Source organism: Apteryx rowi, unplaced genomic scaffold (genome assembly GCF_003343035.1).
Source record: "Apteryx rowi isolate R43461 unplaced genomic scaffold, aptRow1 scaffold_246, whole genome shotgun sequence".
Classification (NCBI taxonomy): Eukaryota; Metazoa; Chordata; class Aves; order Apterygiformes; family Apterygidae; genus Apteryx; species Apteryx rowi.
Genome location: NW_020448819.1, coordinates 941,641 through 965,641, shown reverse-complemented (window position 1 = coordinate 965,641; position 24,001 = coordinate 941,641). Strand labels below are relative to the sequence as shown.

At 36.1% G+C, this 24,001-nt stretch overlaps 1 protein-coding gene across 1 annotated transcript in view; it reads right to left on the bottom strand.

Annotated features, from left to right (window-relative positions):
* The window catches only part of MYOF (myoferlin), a 76,227-nt gene that overhangs the window by 19,905 nt on the left and 32,321 nt on the right, over positions 1 to 24,001 (bottom strand). The window contains exons 15-32 of the mRNA XM_026066698.1: positions 23,891 to 23,934; positions 22,936 to 23,018; positions 20,671 to 20,709; positions 18,080 to 18,204; positions 17,459 to 17,575; positions 16,896 to 17,073; positions 15,935 to 16,059; positions 15,313 to 15,419; positions 12,822 to 13,014; positions 11,706 to 11,861; positions 10,516 to 10,647; positions 8,886 to 9,049; positions 6,693 to 6,807; positions 6,457 to 6,562; positions 4,297 to 4,439; positions 3,829 to 4,002; positions 2,592 to 2,703; positions 1,006 to 1,083 (exon numbers count right to left, since the gene is read on the bottom strand). Of these exons, the coding sequence (XP_025922483.1) occupies positions 1,006 to 1,083; positions 2,592 to 2,703; positions 3,829 to 4,002; positions 4,297 to 4,439; positions 6,457 to 6,562; positions 6,693 to 6,807; positions 8,886 to 9,049; positions 10,516 to 10,647; positions 11,706 to 11,861; positions 12,822 to 13,014; positions 15,313 to 15,419; positions 15,935 to 16,059; positions 16,896 to 17,073; positions 17,459 to 17,575; positions 18,080 to 18,204; positions 20,671 to 20,709; positions 22,936 to 23,018; positions 23,891 to 23,934 (2,191 nt within the window). The remainder of the gene's footprint in view (positions 1 to 1,005; positions 1,084 to 2,591; positions 2,704 to 3,828; positions 4,003 to 4,296; positions 4,440 to 6,456; positions 6,563 to 6,692; positions 6,808 to 8,885; positions 9,050 to 10,515; positions 10,648 to 11,705; positions 11,862 to 12,821; positions 13,015 to 15,312; positions 15,420 to 15,934; positions 16,060 to 16,895; positions 17,074 to 17,458; positions 17,576 to 18,079; positions 18,205 to 20,670; positions 20,710 to 22,935; positions 23,019 to 23,890; positions 23,935 to 24,001) is intronic.

The following is a 24,001-nucleotide window of genomic DNA, read 5'->3' as shown; positions in this document are numbered from 1 at the left end:
GTACCTATCCTGAATTTTGCACATAAAAATTAAGGGCATTTATCATTTCTTTGTCTTGTTCTTAAATGCTACATATTGAGATAAGACCAAAGTAGTGACACATAGGCAGCTATACAAAAAATTCAGAAAAGAGCACTAAGTTATCTATAGATCTGTATCTTCTGTAACAAATAAAGGTATATGCTACACTTGATCATTCGTTAAGAAAGGGGAGAAAAAGAAAGATATGACTGAGGGCTGGTGTGGAAAAAAAAAAAAAATCTAATGAAAATAAATTCCAAGCTCCCCTCTTCATCTTTATCCTTGGCTGAATTTATTTAAAGGAAGTGTAAAGTGATGTTCTTACAGAAACCAATTTCCATTTGGTCTGATGTCCCAGTGGAATTTTCATTTTAACTAGCAAAAATTAAATACTTGTCAACCTGAGCATTGAATTAGTCCAACTACAAAGATGTCAAATGGATACAACATTAGTGAAATACCTGGGTGAAGAATAAAAGGGCAACAACCACCCTTGTACAAAAAAATCTGTGCTTATTAGTAAGGCACAGTGCAGTTTTCTACAAGTTCATCTTAGTGCTAAATTAATATAAAATAGTAAACACAGGAACTTGTTGATACAACAGCAATTCAGCTTTCTTCATCCTTGCTTTTGTGCAAGTTTCCTGCAGGAAGGTTTAGGAACTCTAAGCTTTGTTAGAAGGAGAAGCTAAGGCACAGGGAAGGGATTAGTCATGGGAATTTCTGGCCTTGTTTGAATTCCCATTCCCTCACTGAGAATTCAGTTGGCAGCAGAAGGTGTTGCACATTCAGACCAATTCTTTTGGGCAACTTCTGGGACAGTACTAACCAAATCTGGATCATATGTGGTGAAGCTGCGACTGTCTTCCTGACATATTTTCAGTAACTGGGAGCTACACACAGACTTGACAGTCTATAGCTAAATCAACTTACTAATTCATTGCAGAAGTGCGTTTCTGCACCATTAGTAGGATTTTTCCATACCTGAAAAACTGTCCTTGTCTAAAGCCATCAGATTTCTTGCCTGGTAGACATAACAGCGAAGGTGGTAGCTATATACTCCTGTATTAAATAAATAAAAAGAGTTCAAATGCATTGGCCCTATACAGGCATCTTTTCTCTAATGAAGCTATTTTCACTTTATAAAAATGCTTTAAACTGTTTTTCAACTAAGCGCCAGCACTGTAGAAACATTTCTGCATTTCTTCACTGGTGACATGTACTAGTACCAACAAGCTAGCGCCTCTGCACATTTGTTGCAACACAACTTAAAGCAGGAATGAAAAAACAAATGCTACTTGTTTTTTTTCAAGTGCACGATCATTTAAAAATCCTTCTATTCAAAAATTCTTGTTTGAAACAGTGCAATAATTAGCTCATACCAAAGCTCAAAGAGGAACAAGAACTGGGTATTCCTGTGCTTAATTTAAGTATCCATTATAGCACTTTCAGGGATCTAGGAGTTTCACATTTTAGCTATTAGCTCTAGAAAATTATTCCAATTGCATCCCTGTCTCTTTGGCTGAAAGATTAAAAAAATCATTGCAGGCAAGGTGGAATAGGTTAAAAAGAAGATGTGAGAGAGGCCCCAACCCAGGGCAGTGTGTGGTTAAATTAATAAAGCTTTACTTTGAAAGATGTCAGCTCCAACCCTTTCAAACCTTGGAAAAATCTGTGCCACTTGCATCAGCCAGGAGCTGAAAACTGAACTATGGCAGGAAAAAGGGCCGTTTCTTATGCTATTACAGTCATTATTTGAAAGAAACAGGCAAAATCATCTTCAGCTCCTGAAAGATGGGATTTAGGCATCTCTTTCCAGAAGGGAGCTCAAGTTCTGTAGATTCTAAATAAAGACAAGTGTGCCACTCTGAGACACTCAAAAAGTAAAGATTTTGTGTCTTAGGAGTGGGATGGGATTGGCCTCTGTTCCTATTAAGTAACATTGGTGGCTCCCACTTCAGTGGACTTGCTTTTGTGAATCCCATTCTGGTGATTCCAAGGCATTTTATGGCAATCTAAGTTGGCAATGTTACAGTTTTGCTCACTCTGCCAACTCAACTACATGCTCTTACTGCATCCTCTGGGTCAGGACTGCCATTTGTCTGACCCTACAGAGAGCTGACAAGCGAGCTAAACCAGCAGAAGATTAATTGTATGTACATCTTTTCTGCTGGTTTAGCTCCCTGCATAGGCTTGTTATGGAGAGACCACCAGGCTAAAAACTGATCATTTAAGAGAGCCTAAAATTCAGGTGCTGCAATAGTTGGTGTTAGAATTCCTGCCCCCATTTAAACCTACAGGTTTAAAAAATGTTTGACCGACACTGAACAAATAGAGATTACTTGATCCATACAAAGTTATCCAATTATGCTAATATGAACTGTATATTGACATATCAAAATAATTAATTGTAATCTCTTATAATAGCCTAAATGTGGTCCAATCAAGGATCACACAGTGACTGTAACAGGAGGTATATAAACGTAGATGTAAAACAAAGAATTGCAATTCTGTTAGAGACCAGAGAGAAACAGCCGCAATTTATATGAAAAGAACTGTTAAGAACCTACTGTCAAAGTGGCAGGAAACAAGTGGTGTATTGGCACCAAACACCCTTGTAGCCGACTCCTTCGTTTTGTCTGTACTTTTCCCCTCTCCATCATCGATACTAGTGTCTGCTCCCTAAAGTTACATATAGAAAAAAAAAAGTCACTGCATGTGACTCAGAAGAAACCTGATACAAGTGGGAGTGTATACTGGCTTCAGTCACTCCTCCGGGTCAAGGAGAAATTTACTTTCCTGAATTGATGTTTACTCATGTGCAAAAGTCATTCCTTGTTGTCATTGAAGCTGTACAAAAATCAGATCCAGTCATTTCAACTTATTTGGGAGAATGTCTTATTTCTGAAGATGGATTGGCTACCTATCAGTTCTTCCTGAAGGAGAGTTACAGGTCTTCTGTTCTGTCCCACTGCAGAGATCTGCTCTAGCCTTTATCCTAGCAGTAGCCCGGGAAGCAGGCAGAAGAGAAACTGAAGCAGGAATTTTAAAATTCCGTGGGACCAAAACATGTGCAGAAAGAAAATACTATAAATGAAACATGGGTTAACATTTGGTGCAAAAAAAGATAAACAAACTAAGGAAAAAAGCAAGCTCTCCTTAATGCTGTACAACCAAACTCAGAATAAGTTGCTTAGGAAAGTAGAGGAGCCTTCTCACAGCAATCTGTGTCTTCCATTATTCTCTCCAATTTGTATCTTGGTAAACAGAGCTTAAATACTTAAGCTGTGTTACCTGAAAACTTGAGGAATAATTACATTCTGATCATCTACTTGTGATTTATGTCATTCTGGCTTCTCAGATGCTTTGCTATTCTTTCCTGTGTTTGGTTGTTTATACGTGCAAGTATTAATCAAGGGCAGCTGTTTCAGTGCCTGTTGTTTCTAGTGCTAATGTTAATACATCTGAATTATATATATGAAAAGGTTGAGGTATCTTTTCAGTTTATTCACAGAAGGCTGATGTAGTACTTTGGCCTTTTACTTTAAATCTCACATAATAATAAAAATAATTCGAAGAATCAAGCAATAAAAGAAGTCAAGAGCCAGAAATTCCCATAATAAATATGCAACAGTCTGAGTAGATACTTTAATAGTACCTTTCAGGCTTTAAATGATTCAAACAATATAAACTATACTAGTTCCTCAGTTCCATATCAGTCTAACCTTTTGGGGACTAAAACAGCTTATTTACTTGGTGTAAATTAAAAGACTGAAATTTTTAATGACTTGATACTCTGCATCTTACCAAAGCACCTTCAAGTTTAAAGATAGCTGCTGCACCATGTGTTTCTGAGGGAGCCATTTTTCGTCTCCACCGTCTTCGACGGAAAGTATCAGAACTGCGTTGTTTCCAGTGAAATTTCCAGCCAATCAAGGAAGCATATTCCCATCCTTCTTGATCTTCATATGATGACATTCCCTGGCAAACATAAAACCAGGTTATCCACAGTATTGTATAAATGCCATGAAAAAAATCTGCAATTGCTTTGGCAAGGCATAATAATTCCCTCATAAACAGAAGCTGGAAATGTCAATCTACAAAAAGACAAAAGGAATATAATGAAAATACAGTTATTTAAAAGTGGGGTGTTTTGGTATTAGATTTCTTTATTCAGGAAATTCATAATATCATGTGGATTGGAAAAAAAAAACCCCTCAAACTCTTACAATGTGTAAGAAATACAATCTGTGACTGTGTCTCTCTTCTACTTACCCTTCCTGTTGTTAGTGTTTGAGTTGGATCCCTCTTACGCTTTCGCACCAGTCTTCGTCGTCGATGTGTATGATACATTTTCTCTGCAGCAACCCAAGACTTCGGTTTAGTGTCTGGAGGAATAGTAATTCCATATTCCCATCCTAAAACAGAATTGATCAGTTAGTGTATTTTCAAGAACTCATGTAAGATATAAATAAGAAAAGCATGGGAAATAGTTACTTTAACTACAAGGGATGAAGCTTTAGTCACAGAATACTATTTAGTATTGCGAACCCCAAATGCCCAATAGCCATGGAATAATTTTCTCAAACTGATAGTATTTTATGATGATATTATATATGACAATAATAATTTCAACATTATAACATATACATTTTAAGTTTTTTTCTTTGCATTCTTGTTTTTTTTTTCAAATTTTAGATGTATTGTTATCACATTTTCCACACTTAACCAGAGGGAGAACTCCTTACTTCAAGTAGGAGTGGAATGTCCTGTTTCCTGCAACTCCAGCACCTTGTCTTTTAAAGGAGCACCAAGTATTTGAACTCAGATCATAAAACCAAAAGAACTGGTAAAATTATTACTGTATTTTGGCTCTACATGTTAGAAAGCAGTTTCCAGGTATCTAGGACTCAGACTTTTATTTAGACTGATTTCTTATTAAAATGTTACTGCAGAGTCCTACCAGAGGTTCCACTTAAGAGAGAAAGCAGTATTCTGTCAGACAAGACAGCATATCAGCATTAATAAAATCTCCTTTTTCCTACTTAGCTAGTTATTTCACTTATATTTTAAAGGCAATAACTGAGAGTTTTCAGCTGGTTTAAAGTGCATTAAAATTCATGATAGTTTCGCAGAATCCTGGGCTTCACAGATACTCTTCTTCTACAACCTTCCCCTTTGCTTTTATTATTCATTGGTATTTGAACCATCAAATACATGCCCCATAAATACTTTGCTAATTGGCAACTGCTTTTTCCAATTCCTTTATACAAATTACAGTCTTAAAAGGTTGTTTACATCAGTATCTCATAAACTTGTCAAGGTTTTAAATTAGGATAAGTAACAAGCATATAAAAGTCAAAACAACTCCAGGCAAATGGTGGCCCTGTATGTGCTTAGGATTTTCTAACCTGATCAGGCTAGCAGTACCTCTAATCTGAAAAACTCTGGCTAACAGTGGCAGATGCTTCACAGTCTTAGAAGTCTTCTTCATTTCAGTGTTGCCTAATAAGCAGCTACACAGTGTTAAGGTGTCTATCCTGATCAGTCTTGCATGGCTGTTTTCCCCCACAAATTTAATACAATTACTCTGCTTTCAACAGTATATGGATTCTTCACGGACATGAATGGTGTGCAGCCAACACATACAGGTTTCTGACTTCCTTGGGTCCCAGGACCTCCTGATTCACCTCTTAGCACTGCTTAGTGCCTCCTCCCCTGGCTGGAGGCTCCCAGTTAAATTCCTGGATAGATCCAAGCCTGGCCTTGCCGCAGACAGATACAGTTACAGAGGCCTGATGTCTAACTTCAGCGTCTGACTTGCCTAAAAAACCCAATTACAGACAGGTCTGATCCTAACCACTGGACTGCACTACTACTCGACTTTGGAAGAATGTTTTGGAAACTTCTTTCAAACAAGGAAGGGTTCTATTTCCAAGTACACTGTTTATTTATACAGTATTTCCCAACTGGAAATTCTCTTGTTAGTAGCTTATTTACATTAGCCATTTTATTTTATTTTTTAAGTTTGTTGAAGCTTTTGGCTCAAAGTTGTCGTCTTCTGCTGCAGTCAAGGCCAACGTACATCATCTTAGATTATGCGACTGTCTCTCTAGCGGGCACTTCAAATACATTTATTACATGTACTGTGCAAAATACTGGTTCCTTTTGATCCAAAGGAAGACACAGTGAGAATTGTGAGTTTGATGAAACAATGAGTAAAATGGGAGTAGAAACAGATGCAGACAGTGAACATTTACTCAATGTCATTTTATCTGATTCCTTGAGCAACTGGTACCTAAATGTTTCCTGGATGTTCCCCCACAGGGCAACCACGATTATGCTCAGGACATAGTGACAGTCTTGGAAGGCATCCTTCTTCTGTACAGACTGTGAGAGATTGTCCTAATAATCAGGACAAACAGTAAATCTTACCATGCTCATCCACTGCTCTATTTAAATCAGATTTCCAGGCATCATCTTCCCACATCCATCCAAGAGGACACGTAAACTCATGCGGAGGTGGAGCTTTTTCTCCATTCTTTTATGTGGGAAAAACAAGAGATCCATGCCTTAATAGATGAAACACATTGGGCAGCAAATCCCAGAGTTCCTTCTCTTAAATCTCTTTTTTTTTTTCCCCCAGTGACAAATATTAATAACAGTCTCACCACGTCTGTGTAACTCTCTTCAGCTGCCTTCCATTCCCCTCCAGGATAGCGACTCTCATTTTCATACACTTCATCAGTAAACTCAGTGTGACCAGCATCGGCTTCAGTCAACAAACTGCAAAGCAAATACAATACTAAACTAAAAGTATTTTAGTAAGCTACAGAGAATACAGAAGCAATGTACAGAGTGTGCACACATGCTGAAGTCTGTACCGTACCTGTGGAGTTCTGTTTATCGACAGAGTACAGTGCAGACCTCATCTGTATGAAACATTTTCCTAGAATGTCTTACAAACTGCAACAAGTCCAACAGTAGTAGCAATAGGAGAAACATTACTGATAAAAATAAGTAATTAGCAGGAGTATTTTAACTGCTGGTCTGCCTTGAACACTTTTTCACAGAAAAAGAAAACACATCATATATTCAAATGTAAGAAAAAAACAAAAAACAGACTGCACATGACATTGCTATATGCATCTCTAATTTTTATATGTCCAGGTATGCACTGAAATTTGGCAATGTTGTTAATTTTGTCTCCTTTCTGCTATTGACAAGGCAAGTAATCATTTGGCTAATATTTTTCTAACTTGCAGGTGAAGTAAATATGGTAACAAATTAATTCAGACAAAATAAATTTCACTAGCCTTAATTTCCAGTTTTGATTAACAGGATTTCAGAAAGCACTGAAATATGTTCTAAAATGCCATCTGCTGGTCAAATAAAGCCATGAGGATTATTTTCCATTAAAAACAGGTATGAGGTATAAACATATTCATGCATTTTAACAGCATGCTTTTTCCATTTTCGGAGAACATGTCACCATGTATGTTATTGTTTTTCTTCCAATCAGATTAGTCATTGAAATGATATGAAAATAAATCCATCCATTCATACTTATAAATTGGCAGATTTTAAAATAGATCAAGTAGCATTTTCCTGCACAGCATTTCTATAGCAACAGTCCTGTATTTTTCTTACCATCAGAACACAGGAATTAAAAACGTGGACTGTTTGCCTCAGTGAATTCAGTGGGGCTAAGGGTTTTGTCACTGGCATGAGCCAGTGACAGCTGAAAATGTATCATTCTGTGAGCATGCACAATTATTTGGTTACAAAACCTTCATTGGTTCAGACAATCTGGAAAATGTTTACACCTTGTACTTCTAAGCAAGTGAAATTCCAGTAATTTCAGTTCAGAATTCAGACTGTCATTTCTCATTACACTTTATTCAGCAATAAATCCGAACTGTTCTCTCCCTCCTACCCAACTGCTCCCAGACCAGCTCCCTTGTTTACGCCCATTTGCTCTAAGCCACATTTCTGAAATCTCACGCGTGCGCACACACACCTCTTTCCAATTCTGGTTTTTGTTTCTTAAACAAATCATTTAGCTGACCTGGTGTAAAGTGTGGCAACACAAACAGCTGAACTGGCACAACTGGGGAGCTGAAACCTCTGATGGAGCAAGAGTGAACCCAGCTGGAGCTGGGGGAGGACTGGGACCTCCTGAACTGCATCTGCCAGGGAAGGGGGAGTCGCAGGGAAGCGCAGCCCTAGGCTCTGAAAACACCCCCCGCCTGAAGTCACGCTGAGAAATAACCTGTGGCAGTTGTTTAATGAGGGCCCCAGACCTTCCCAACATGTAGAGAAATAAACATAAAAAATAACCCACTGTACCCAAACAGCCATGCAAACACTGTAATAGTGTTGATATGATATGAACTGCAGATTTGTACCGGACCTCAGGGCTAAGTTTCTATCTAAGGAAGATCTACCTGTCTAAGGCTCTTGTCTGAAACCATCACAGCAGAGTATGAGACTCTCACACAAGTGATCCTTGCAGTAGCTTTCTAAGAAAGGAAAAATACTACTATCTCTAAAATAGAGATGAGGCACCGAGGCACAGTGAATATCAGCGTTATGCCTATCACCACATGGGCAGTTTTAAAACAAACTGGTTCCTAGGAAATGGATGTATTCCTTCTATCTGTGTTGCAATTTTACCTTTTATAGAAAGTTGTATTAATTTTAGAGTAATTAAGTAGCTTGAACTACTGACTGACTTCTGCTGTCATGTAAAAGTTCAGTTTAAAATCTTTTTCTTAGCCAAGAAAACAAAGAGAGGAGCTTTTCCTCTACATTCTGAGATTAAATTTGTTTATTCTACTTCCATAGAAATAAAAAAATCCAACCTTCTTTCAGGATCAACCATCCATTCTCCTTCCCACTCCCAACCCTTTGGGGGCAGAAAGTACTCTCTTTTCAGTTTGATTTTTCCTGTGACGTCAGAAAACTTGTGGCGGCCGACAAGTCCTGAGGTGCCCCACTTCCCAAAAAGAAGAGCCTGATTTTCATACTGTTTGAGAAGGAAGAATAAAACAGTACTTTAGACCAATTAAAAGCTTGTAGGGGGGGAAAATAAGACTTATGTAATTATTACAACTGAAGCATTCTACTATATATTTCCTTTCTCTGAGCTTAAGTGTCTTACCATACTCCCTTCCCACATTACTCTGCAATGTCAATGTTCTTCAGCTGCTTTCTTTCATCTCCTCCTGTGCTGTCTGGTAAACAACGATTCCACTGCTAAACCGCACCATCTCCTCAGTTTAGTGCCTCCCTACTTCTACAGGGAAACTTCCTCCTGATTAAAGCTTTGGTAAATAAAAATCCATTAAACTATTGTAACAAGAGTTTCTTCTGTTCCCTAAAAGCATGATCTTCTTATTCTTTTTCTATCTCAAATTGCCTGTTTACAATCTTTTCTTCTGTAATATGTAAAACTGAACTATAGTCTTATCCTGGAAGCTACCAGGGGCAAAATTCTGATGTCAGCCCAGTTTATATCAGTATATTCCCCCTTATGCTAAGGGGATTATCCATAGTTTATGATGGCCTTAACTTTTCTTCTCTGTTCTATTCCTTATTCCTATAGAGTTGTTGGACTGCTGTATAGAGGGAAAACATGAGATATTCCATAGTCTCTTAAACTGCATGCTTAAGAAATAATGGCTTTAAACATCCGTTGACTATTTTAAATGATCTGTTCAAAGCACTACTGAGTATTTAACTATAGGTACAATGGTGACACAAGGCCCTGTAAAAATGTCTTGTGTCATTAGCTATTACACTGATACTGGATTATACGTGCCATTTGATGATTATATGTGCGTTATATGTGCATTTGGTGATGGGGCATGTAAAAGATGCCAGCAGTTTTTCATTATCATGAAAATAAAAGGACTCTTGGGATTAGACCAAATCTCCATTATAGCATGCTTTTGGACTATTTCAAGTATTTTTAATCCAATTTTTGTTAACTTTTATCATATGTTATTGTATAGCCTTTTGTCAGTGGAAGCTACTGGTTCTGACCAGTTTTTCTGTGATGGTTAAGTTTCAGTAAATTTTTATACTCCTACAAAAGAGCCATTATTAAACAAAACTAGTTGTATCCATGTATCGTTTGTAGAGAAGTGAAGAAACAATTAAAATAAAAGTTCTTCACACGTCAAAACGTAATGGTCCCAATCTTAATTACACCGATAAAAATCTAAAGTAAGTGCCTTGAAATCACTAGAGTTATCCAGATTTTTACTTGACTAACCAGTTCAGAACCTGGTCTGCCGAAATTCATCTGGTAGGTACAATGGACTTGATGATTAATTGCCTCGAACGTGGTCTACTTCTTTCAGCATAGAGTATAGTAAGCACTACTCTCCCTTCTGCCAGGCATGCAAAAAAATTCAGAAGAGCTCCAATTGCAGTGAATCCCTAAAACGCACATCCAAGCTTAAGGTAAGAAAGTAATAATGGACGTACCATTTCTGCAAAAACACTGAATGTTCCCTCTGCAAAGCTATTGAACTTCTTTTCAACTGCACTCAGCCCAAGCCAAATGTTAATTCGCAACTCCACAGGCATTTTGCTGTCTTTCGTCTTGTCCTGTGGGTACTGGAACATATAAACAACAGCAATATACAAACAAAAAAAGTATTCTTTGTTATGTTAGACAGGTATTGTAGCTTCTAGTAAAATACATATAATAACACAGAGATATGAGAAATAATACATGGCTTATTTATATATTCCTGCATTTTCTCAAAAGCCAGTAACAGAACAGTTCAAGAAGGAAACATCTTATAAATGGTACCTGCCTGGGACATGTAAAAAACACACAGAGTAACAGTAGTATTATCCCTCTTCCTGTAACATCCTCTCCCAAGTTTTATCCAGTAATGAGTTTGCAATTATGACAAAAACTTAGAATTTCAATATTGATGTTACTGTTTCTTGTCAGGAGAGTCTGAAAATGCATATGTTAGTCAGAATTTTTCACTAAACTAAGAAGCAATGCCTGATAATATATGCCTGATAAAAGGGCCTGCATAAAAATACTGAGATACCAGCTTATCTGCATGGAGTCATTAATCTGTGTAAGTATTATATATATTATATTCACAAACTGGGTAAATGCTATGTTCTACAGTCTGATTACCTTTTTCTGGTTAAGTTTATACCACTTAAAAAAACAATATAAACTTAACCGGAGAAAAGCACTCTCATTCCAGAGTAAAACTCAATGCAGAGAGACATACTAGGGAACTTCTGCATGTAGATGCACCCTGTATTACATGCAGGAAAACATCCAAAACTTTGAATAGGTTTCTGGAACTTCTCTGAACTATTCTAATTCTTCCCTCTGAAAGTTTCCATTCACATTCATCCTCAAAACACCAATGCCAATAACATTATAAGAGCCACATCACAATTCTGAGCTCTTTCAAAAAAAGCATGAAGGTTAGGGATCGATGTTCATTCTAACTCTTACTTATAATGAGATTTACATTATAATTTCTGTGATATTCTGGAGTAACTAAATGCAGCTGGCTTTTATTCTGTCCTGAGTTTTGACACTCTATTTTTCAGATTTTGCTTGCATGCCACATGCTCATGTCAGAAGGCATCTCAGTTTAGGGAGTTACAGTTACATGATGATATTATTACAGTACCTTTAAGAAGATTGTTTGGGTCTTTCCACAGTATTTACCAGATGATTCAGGGCTTGTGGTGGAATACAGCACTTGGTGTGCAGGAACACGAGCATAAGCCAGCCTCTTCTCCCCTCGGATCATCCATATGATCACATCGGGCATGCTGTTTTGTGGCTGTGGATTTTTAGTGAGGAAAAAAAGTTAAAATCAGTAATTAATAGAATGTTAATCTAATCTAATGCTTAGATAACAGAAACATTAATCAGGTATGTTAAAGGACTTATCACTTAGGATTAATAATAAAAAAGAATTTTTGATAAATGGAGGAAAATGTTTTACTTTGCAAGTAAGACAATATATAGTTCTGAAGCAATCATTACAGATACCATTAAACTTGTTGGAAAGTTAGTAAGTCTTATAAAAGATCTGGTTCCTACATCTTTGGCAAATTTTCTAGAAATGTTTTGAATCTCATTTCAGTTACAGTGACTATAGTGACTGCAGATTACAGGTAAATAATCATAAGGCTTTTAGCAGAAGACAGAAACAGCCTACTAGCTTTTTGTGGATTTGTGCACACCTCTGTGTGCTAGCTGCAAGTCTTCCAAATGAACTGCCATTTTTTTAATCTGCAATTTTTCAAAACAAAAGTAACAAAGGAAAGATAAAAATTTCTACAATGTTGTGAAAACCAATTACGAGAAAGAATAACCTAGATGAAAAATTAAGACATTACTGAAAAGAAAAGAAAAATATACACATCTAACTCTGTTACAAGTTGATTCCTATGGCTGATTGGGCACAGAGGTACTAGATATATCCTGCATTTACTGTACCAGAAAGGTGACTTGTAGTTCTGGAAAAAAATGCTGTTTGAACAGATTACAATATATTCTACGAATCACAGAGGGATTATCTCCCAATCTAAATTCTCTTTAAAGGTCAGATATAGAATAAAACACTGTATTTATATAAATCCTAAGCATATTTACAGAGAGGAACATGTTTACTTTCACAGCATCTAAAATTACTAAGATGACTGGATATTGCTTGATCAGCAGTGGACATTACACCAATTTGTGTTAGACACGTATTTCTAAACTAGCTGAATCACTGGTGTTGGGCAGTACAAACCTCTTCACTCAGTTGCAGTAATTTATCCAACCAATCCTCAATTTCTGTCAGAGCAGCTTGCACATCAGTAGCTTCATTTCTCATCCTCGTTGCTGCTTCTCCAATCTGTTTGAGAGACTTGAGGCGCAGTTTTTCAATCTGAGTGTCAAGGACTGTAATATTAGATTTGCCTTCTATGAGGGGAAATGGTTTACTGAAAAGAAAGTATTTACTATGGTTAGAAAACTAAGTGGATATTATTTAGCCACATACCAAATATTGACACACATACAACGGCAACAGATTAAGTGCTATTATTTGTTGTGATCTAAATCCACCAGAATAATGCAATAACATCTATTCCTACATAGATTTCCAACAAAGTGGTTACAATAAGCAAGGGCAAGGCTGTGCTTATATAAGAAGCACCAGTATAAAATTGCTTGAGGTGTATGCTGTCATGTAATTGCTACTAACCAAACCAAGCAAAATCCATTTTCCTATATTCAGATTAGGAAATTACTGTCTCAGAATATACACTTCCAGAAGATGAAACCTCTGCTTTCAGGCCAAGGCTGCGTTCCTTTCTTTCACTGGAAACTGTAGCTTGTCAGAAACTCACCATACAGAACACAGCTCGTACCTATGACGAGAGCTATACAACCCTCTGGCATCAAAACATGGAAAAGCTCTTAAAGAAATCTGTGACTCACCAGGACTTGGCAAGTCACCAGAGGGCAGAGTAACTATTAAGCAAAACCATGAAATACAGAAAAGCATTGCAGTAGAGTCCAGGGGAAAATGTGGCTTTTTTGAGTTGTTAGGGGTTTAAGGAAAAGACAGCTTTTTGGAGACCAATGGCTGTATTCCTTTAACAGAGTTCATTAAGAGGTCCTTAATAAGATCCTGGAAAAAAATTTCAAACATTTTCCAGAGACACTGCCAAGTTTGAAAACCCTGACTCTTTTCTGATTTTTTTTTTTCTTTTTTTAAAATCACAAGCCATGTACTTCTAACAGTTCTGACTTTGCAAAACTTTAATACTGGTTATTGTACCATACTCAGTTCTACTAATCTGAATGTAACTGCTGCCCTGGGTACAAGTATTTACACTTGATTCAAATGTAACAGATCAGAACTTCCAGAAAGTTGTCACCTTTTATGTTTAAATGGAGCACTTAAGCCTCTCTTAAAACTCCTAGCCATTTAAAATTTTACATAGCAAGGAAAATCATTTGGCGAATTCAACACAGGGAATTATGTTTTTGATGCAGGTTTCATGAGCTTCCTGAAAAGGCCATAGAGAGCATATTGTATCCTACGGGACATATTGGTACATGCAGTGTAAAACGCCTAGAACAACAGGAAGCTAATCTGGTTGATATATCTAAGTGCTACTGCTCCATAATTGTTAAGTGATAAAATACTTAAAATAATGGAACAAATGAAAAAACAGCACAGATGTGTCAGAGGACGGGCTGATATAACTGATACAAAGCCTGGAGTTCCCACACTATCTAGATGGTTCCATGTGACAACAATTTGCCCTTCACATTTTCCTGTCCTAACGTATGACAGTTCATTCTTTCTTTTTTTCTTTCTGCTGTGTTCCAGACAGTAACAGATACTTTATTACCAGTTTATATTTTGGCATAAGCTTTCTATCATTTAATTTTTTGCTAATATATACTGACCTGCATTGTGTTCACTTTCCTATTAGCTCTACAACTTGATGAAGTTGTTCTCTCCTTTTATGTTTTGTTATTTCTTCTAATGGATAACAACAGTTCTCTCTTGTTTTTCCCTCACCCTTCCCTTTTCCTGTGTTGTTTCATCATCCACTTCTTTAATGTTTTTCAAGCTTCTCCCCCCACCCCTGCGGCAGATGAAGGCACGGTCTCAGGACGCAAACCCTCCTGACACGGACTCAGGAGGGTTTGCGTCCTGAGACCGTGCCATTCATCCGCCACACACCTCAATCTCTCCTTCTGTCTATGAAAGCCTCTTTCTTGTCCAGTTCCTTCCTCCCTATTCAGAATTTATTCTCCTTCAATACCTTGAGTGCTGACTCCCGCTGCCTTCTCTGAACACTCCCATGCATACAGACATACTGACTACAGGGTCACTAAAAAATATGTCATCTTTATGGCCCTAACTCTAAACAGCTTATTGAGGAATTCTAGAGAAGCTAAGATGGTAGAAAAGCAGCAGAGATCCAAAAAACTTCAAATTTTCAGAACAGTTCTGTCTCAGATTTCTTCAAAAGAGATGCTGTTTTATTGCTGTCAATGACTAAAATAAAGCAGAATTATAAAGCTAGACGGATGACTTCATGGTAATTTCCATGCTGTCCTATTGCTTTCAGAGACTTGGAATTCCACTTCTCAGGTCTACTCATAAGGGTAGTCAGTTTTATGGTTCTTAGAATTTGTTTTCTGGCTTAGTTAAGGCAATAGAGAAGATTCTGAACAGGTCGAGAATGATAAGGTAAGAGATAAAAAAGGCAATTTACCTTATGTCTTCTGTAAGTTCATCAATCAGCTTCAACCACATCTCAGCTAATCGGTTTTCAGAAATTTTGGCCTGCATTCCTGATTTTAAGGTGGCTATGTTGTATTGCTGAGGAATTTAAAATAAAAGGATTTGTACTTCTAAACTTTCACTGTGGCATTATGGTCAGTACAAATTTCAAGAGTTTATTTAATCTTATTTATATGTATATGTACACATATGTTTATATATACAAAAACCAAATCAACAAAGATTCAGATGTTCATACTTGACTCATATTTAACAGGACTCTTCCTAGATTCCATCTCACTGTGTTCAACAATACATGATATTGCAGATACAGTGCTACAGACTTAACAAGCCCCTAGGCAACACTGCAGACTCTTCCTGTGGGAATTCCCTGCAGATTCAAGTATGAAAATGTTGGGCCTTGCCAGAATACACACCTATGATCAGCAGTGCCATTTATCACACTGATCTGTGTTTATTTTGAATAGAACCAAAGTGAGCATCAGAATCCAGTTCCATTATTCGCCCAAAATGTCACTTTCCATTACACCTCTAAATTAAAAGGGAAAAAAAAAAGAACGAAAACAAGCAAAAGAAGGCTCTAGGCAACTTACCAGTCTTTCAGCCATGTTTAGGATTATGTTCACAGGGTCTAGTCTATGACTTATGTCCTCCCAAAAGGAAGTCAGTGTTACAACTGGCTTTGTGTTCGCCCACGGCAAGTAGTAATAACAATTACCTGGTGTGAAACATTCCTTATGTTAGAGCTAGAATTCACGGCAGGAATACATACTGTATACTGCACATATTTACTTCATTTATGTACAACAATTCACGAAGAAGACACAGCTAGCCCAAACTTATCAAAGGATTTGTATTTTTCAGGCACTGTGGTGTCCCTTGGATGGCAAGCTTTTACCTCAAATTGCTTCAAAATCCAATAGTTTGTTTTTGTTTTTTTAAAAAACAAATTATCTGTTAACATTTTCATTATTCTCTCAAATAATTTATTGATGTAGACAGCACATTAACATAAGCATTTCTGTGAAATAAAATGCTCCAAAGTAAAACCAGATTACTTCATTTAATATGCAGAAAAAAGGAGAACTTGAAGTCTGCAATTAATAAAGTAAAATTATAGCCAAGATATATTTTCCTGTGATCTAGCCAGTTTGTTTTCCTCTAGGTTGCCAAACCCCTTATTCAAAAAAAAAAAAAAAAAAAAGTTTTTAAAATCAGAATGTTCAAAGGGTATTTTCTCATTTTAAACCCTAAGTTTCAGATACCTGTAAAATACTGTGGTTTTTTTTCCTTGCCAGTTTTCCTGTGCATAATCAACAGGTCTCGGTGAATTCTGTGAAAATTGCTTTAATAACTTTGGCAGCCTTTAGAGCATGACTTACATAAATATAACACTGCATCAACAGTTGACAAGAGCCACACATTATTTTCTGTTACATTTCCAATAATTTTCAGTGGAGTTACAGCTGTCATTCTAAAACTATAGAATAAATATTTTGCACTTCCAAAAGAGAATTTTACATGATTTTAGCCCCATAACAGCAGCATCCTTACCATCAAATACAGCACGACTGTACTGAGTTGTTGATGCCAAAGGCTTACAGGTGGTATCAAACTTGTTGCCATAGTTACCAATGCTAACTTCAAACTGGATCGGTTCACCAGTGTCCTGCAGCATGGTAGCAGAATGAAATACAGCAGCCAGGCTGAACTTTCGTCTGCGCTGGTATTTCTACAATGAGAACCTTTTTAGTTTATTTGAATACTTGTAATATAGTATCCATAATTTTAGAAAACAGTAGTAATTTCTCAATGGAAATAATAATTTTAATAATTTTACTGATTTCTGTGAGATGCAAGCAAAAAAGATATGAGGAATATATCTCTATATATTCATACGTGAATAATAAATTACTGTATTTAATATGAAAATATCTCAAATTAATATTTCATGCTACCAGGGTATGACATTTTTGCAGCCACACCATCAATAACTAGATCTTTTAATTGTAAGATACAATTCCATTATTTCAATTTAGTAAGTCAGGTCATTCTCCAAAAATAACCAGACCAAGCACATCTCCATGACTGTCACTGTCCGTAAAGCAGGGATTTACCTCCACAACCAGCATGTCATCACTAGGAATCATCTCTAACTTTTTATTAACAGGCTTGCTTTCAAGTACTGTAGACAGTTCAACCAGAATTCTCCCTCTATAAGCAACTCCTTCTCCCTGAAACACAATCACACATTCAGTCCAATTTAGTATCTTCTAAAGTAACATACTCTTTCTTTGGCTGCACATGCTTCTGACCCCACTGAAGTCTTCTCAAAACTTCTGTGGAAGCATGTATCAACATATTTCAACATATTTTGAAACATATTTATGAAGCATAGATCAACAACTGAAAAACAGTAATCAGTGTTAATACTAGAAGTCAAAAAATTATATATATTTAAGAAAAAAGGGAACTAGGAAGTACAAATGCATGCAAAGATGCAAACGGTGAAAATCACCAAAAATATTTCTGCTCATTCAAAAATGAATTTAAAAAGCAAACAGATAAAAACAGAAAATGTTGTCATGTTTTCTTATTAATCATAAACTATTATCCAAAAAGCAACACCAAAAGCAGTTTACTAGGAAACAAATAAACAGGAAAAATGAATTAATTTGTTGATTAAAAATAATTGGGTTCAATCTTTTTACTAAAAATAATGAAAAGAGGACACTGACCTTTCCAAAGTTTAATTCATCATACGGGTCTGGGAATCCAGTGTATTCTCTTGGACTTCCATAAAAGTTTAGGTAACACGGCCCAAACGTTGGTAAAAAGCCTACTTCTGTATCCCCTGTGCTTGCTAACACGAAAACATCCCCATCAGAACTTGGTTAATTATCATTCAGAGCCAGAAAAAAAATGAACATCACTAATAACTAATATCTAGCGCTTATTATACTTGGTTTAAATGTAAAGTAAGAACACCTTATTCTCTGGGTATACCACATGAATGAATAAGTAATTATACCAGTGACTACATTTGTTCCTAATCTTCTTCTTTGTTGTAAAATACTTACTAGATACTACTTCATGCAGTAAAAAAACCCACAGAATAAACAGATCTTCTGCCCCCATCCAAATATCAGACACAACATTTACATGCACTTAAATGCACAGGCTACTGTTATTCTAGCTAAACAGCGACAATGAAGATGTACACGGTAAGCTGGAAAAGCTCCTGTTCAGCATTGTTAACCCTGCTGCTTCCAACTGTTAGTTTTTTTTCCTGCAGTTATACTTTGGGATAAAACATGAAGAATACTGCAGACTCTAATTGCAACTGCTACAGCGCGTTGGCAGTTTCTTACAAATTCCTTTTTCAGTAAGCTAAAATTCATGCAAGACTGGAAGTCTGCAAGCTCGGTTAATTCTCAGTTAATTCTGATGAAAATATTTCTACTCCACAACTAAAAACTTACAATTTGCCAATGTCTTAACCAGTCTAGCTAAAAAAATTAATAAGACAGACTTACATTTTTGTCTGTTTTAATATCTGAGCTAGGAAATTGCACACCAAACCTACTGCTTTTTAAGATATCTAAGAACTTGAAAAGATATTTCTATTGTTAATATTAACTTTGCATTTTTGAAAGATGTTGTATTTTTAAGTACAAACATGCATATATAGAATCCTTAGTTATATTACTACTACTGTCTTTTGCTTTTGTATACATGCCTTGCAAATTTATTAGACTAAATAAGATTCTAATGAAAATGACTAAAAAGTAACAGCTCTTTTTAGAGCTAATTAAAATCTAGACTTAAGGGTAAGTTATTTGTACTTTCAGTAACAATCATACATGCTCTAACATAATGCCAAAGCTATTGTTTGATAAATATTATGAGTAGTGCAAAGAGAATCAGAACAAGGTAAGCAACACAAGGAAAAAAAACCCTGCATAATCGTGAGCCAACAGAAAAGACTCTGAATTCTTCTTCTTGCTCTACCCTGGCTTTCACCTTTGATCAAATGATCCTGGTGTAAAAGAGATCAGAATCAGGTTCTACACCTTGCGCTCACTTAGGACAATCTGCAGCACAAAGGAGGATGCATTTACCACAGAAAAGGATGGTTGAGATAGGAAAGTGAAAATACATGCGTAAGCCTTCTAATGACTTTGCCACAGTGACTGCTGAGTGATACGTATAGATAATAAAAATGAATGTCATATCTTGATGTAATTTCCTGTCAACACAAATAAAATTGTTTCAAATCTGTAGAATATAAAATAAAGATTTGTAGTTCTCTGTCTCGTGCTTTGATCCTTTCTCATCACTTTTTTAAAAAAAAATCTGAATTGGACCCAGATCAAAATTTGAATCAAAAAGGATACAGAGTGTTGTTGGGATACCATCCACATTTTTTTAAATTCTAACACTGAACTGGTCTTATTACATCTAAATACAGACGAGATTTAAGGTACAGACCTGTGTTGAATTAATATGTTCACTACATACTGACAGAAGTTAAACAGAAGTGTAAATCTAAAAAAAAAAAAACAAAAAAAAAAAACCACCCTCCCAAAGCTGTCATTTAAAGAAGACTGGTCATATTTAATTTGCTTACATTTAAATTTCCATTGTTTACATTTAAAAAACACATTGCTGTGCATTCAGCAATCACATATTGCTGAAAGTGATTCTCAAAAATTATTTCAGCCTTTAACTTAGTATTACTTTACTAAGAAAGTAAGATAATAAACAAAGTATTTGGGTGGATGAATAAGTTACCTTTCAACTGCACTCCAATCATATTTATTTCTCACTACATAAATGTTCACCATAAAAACTGTCAAAAACAGATTTCAACCCTGATAATTTTTTAAAAAGCCATCTCTCCAGGTTCTAACAGAATCAGATTTCATTTTTCTGAATTTATTTATACAGCTAGTTAAGCATAAGCAAAACAGCCGCTCATTATTTTAGGCAGTTATTTACTTCTACAGAGCTCTGCAGCAGCACACACAGCTGTGATCTCACAGCCGAGTTAAAAGCCGCAAGCCATGGTTAGAGCGCTTTGTAACTGAAGCAACTGCATGCTGAACGCTAAAACACAGCCTGAAGCACCAAACGCAAATATTTTCAAGCCAGTTCCAGTGCCAAAACTGTTTTATACGGTCAGTCGTGTTTAATACTCTTTAATCATAATAGTGCAGTTTTTCAGGCTTTTTTTTAAATAGTATTTTTAAGATAATGGGTTTTCTTAGACAATTTTTCTCAGTTTGGGCAATGGAAAGCAAAATCAGTAACAAATCAAGAGGTAAACCTTCATATGATGAAGCCCCAGTTCCCGAAGATGAAAACTCTATATTATGAAAAAAGAAGAGGTTACATGACAAGAAAAAAATAGCATTTTAAAAACAAATACATCAAAGAGCAATTTGCTTTGAAAATAAAGTTGAAGGCCTGAGAATATATGAAGTTCACATGGTCCAGAATTTTGCTTTTGATTAAAATAGACCAGTACTACTCTTGTATAAATTCTGAAGAAAAAAAAAGCTTGAGGCTGACATAAAAGACACTGTTTTGATGCTGCTGTTTCAACTTCTTCGTACAGTCCTCCTCCCTCCAAAATAAAATTTAATTTTTAAAATTAACTATTTTTAAATCTTAAGAGCATTTAAGAAAACCATAACACTTCAGAGCACGTTAAGGTATCTTCATTTACCAAAGGCCGATTAGACTGGCTCAGTTTCCCAATCCCTTAGAAGCTACAACAGGGTTCAAAGCCTGGCATTGACCTCAAGGGAAGGAGATTTGTGATCATAAATAGAAACGGTTATTCCAATGTCAGTACTTCACTAGTGATAGAAATCTGGGTAAGATTATCTCAGTTACTACGAGCCAGGGTTTGAAGTATAAATGAGCTGTGATTCAGCAGCAGTTAAGTTACACACTTGTGGGTAGTACAAGGATTTCTGCAGAGCTGAACTACGCCAAGAGGCTTTGATTTCCCATTACCTTTTTCAGTAATCCTTGCTTTTGCCTCTGGTTGCGTGTGGGTTATATGAAAGGAATGCTTGCCAAAAGTCTGAGTTGCAAGGAACAGTACTTCTAAGAGGACTGGGTTATAAGCTTGAAGTTTACGTTGCTTGACTGAAAATACAGTTCCATCTGATAAGAACTTAAATACTTGCTCAAGTCAGTGCAGGACTGAAGCCAGTGTAATTTTGTTCTTAAACTCCTGACACAGCTACCAAATTACAGACAAATTGATCTGTTCTCAGACAACAGTACATATCATACAGTTTTCATAAACACAAAAATAAACAGAAAAATACTTAGAACTCTTATCATAGAAATAGTTTTGAGCCAGTTTCCCTCAAGCTAAAGTAGAGAGTCAAATGGTAAGCACGCTTAACTGTGAACTGGTATGATTCTTTATGGACAACTGATATGCCATACAATGTTCATAAAAAGATAAAACATTTTTTCTGGCAAAGCAACACAGGATCCGTGGCATGGAGCTGGTTCAATTATATGACAGATCCTTCTATAAAAAGAAGGTGAGATTATAGATGTAGATCACAAAGAAATTATCAATAAAAGCATTCACAATATAATATTATAATTATATGTAGGTGGAAATTAATCTTTATTTTGTATTGTTGGTAATGCTGGAAGAAAAATGCTTTTTATGATATTGTAAAGAGTTTTATTACGAAGATACTTTCCGATAGGGAAAATATCTTAGGAAGCTGATATCCTGCCTAACTAAATTTGTTTTCTTGTAGTTAGAATCAGTTTAGCTTTTTAGTTTTTCCTTAAAAACATAATTCATTGAAATGATCAAAATAAGTGTTACTGGGTAGTAATTTGGAGCACTCATGCAATGACATGCAGTGCCCATTTCTTGTAAGCTACTGATCAAAGCAGTGATTGATCCAAGTTTCCCCAGCATCTGAAAGCTGTTTAGTTGTATAGAGGAAATGCCATTTTTTCATAAGCATATTTAGAGAGCATATATGGGAAACGCTGTAGTGTTTCTATATAGTTCCTGCAGGCTAACTACTTAGGAACATTCCCCTGCTTTTAGGTTCTCTCCCCAGAGAAAAAACAGACACATTCATAAGGTGGCAAAAGAAGTCTTGTCTACTAGTGCTCAAAGATGTAGTGATTCTGAAACAGTGACCTCCAAATTGTTCCAAACTGATATGTCTTACTAAGAATCTTAGTAAATTTACGTATCTTACTCGTATGACACACTGCAATATCACAGTTCTCTGAATTTGGGAAAGAAGTGACTTACAAATTTAACTGCTTAACTTTTTAAATACATAACAGAACATTATTTTTAATTAGTTATTGCTAATTCAGTGATAATGTAATTTAAATGTTAAGATTTTAATACTGTGGGACTTCTCAAAGTACATTATGTTTTCTGAGAGTATCACTTTGAAAACACTGGCAATGATCTTTTTGCCGCAGAATTGAGGAACTATAGCAAAACGTACTTTTCTAGAGCACCAATCCTTGCTATTCCTCACAACACAGCAGAAAACACTAAGTTACATACTGCTGAATCAATTACCTTCAACTTCTCCTCCAGAAGAAGCAATTTTGGAGAGACTTAAATATGTTGTTCCTACCACATCATTTTTTGTAAGACGATCCCTATAAAAGAAGAAAGATTGCTTTTAAAAGAGAATGCTGGCCATCCTACAAAGAAACAAGATGCAAATGGCTACCAACACTCAAGAGAGTCCGTCTTTTCACATTTTATATCACCTGGAATGTTTTACAATTGCTAACATAGAAGATGATGTCTAGTTACAAAAGTGGGTTGTATCATGAGGAAGTCACCTAACTACCGAAAAACGCATGTAAAAGATTGGTAGAATTTCAGTCTCCAACCTAGAAGCTCTGCTGAAGAGCATCAGCTGCATCTCTCGGGAGGAGATGCAGTCAGGAATGTGCAATATAGAACCCTGCAATACGTTCTGCCTTCTCCCCAGTACTATGCCTAATAAGCACAATCAGGCCTTCAGAACCTGTAGCATACTAGTATTTGAACCATATAAAACAGAATTTTAAATAGACTTATGTACTGAATAGTTTTCAACATTACATTAATTTAGGAGACGCTGCTGGTAAGAGCAATACAAGTATTTGTAGAAGAAGTCATTCAAGTTTTATTTGAAAATACAGTGGGATTCAAATATATTCTTAAATATTGATGAATTAGTGGGCACAAAACTAGGAAAGCAAATTGAAAAATACAAGTATTAGGAACATTATTCTACACTATCACCTAAATAGCTTTAGCGCTCAATGCTAACTGCACAAAATTAACAACACTCCCATGTTACACTAATCAGGCCTCTTGTAAAGAAGTCATACCTACTGAAGGGAGATACTTAAACACTTGCTTGAATACTCTCATAGATCAAGACTAAAAATACCTATGACTTTTGCAGAACCAGGCTTTACTCCACTTAATATAATTTTATCTTGTCTAAGTGCTTTGATCAAAAGACATAACTCACCAATCAACAACTGCTAGCTTTATTTTCTCACACATCGAGGGAAACTGGATAAAAGCAATGAAAATACAATGACCGATTACTTATTTTGCTTCTTCTTCTTGTTTTTTTTTA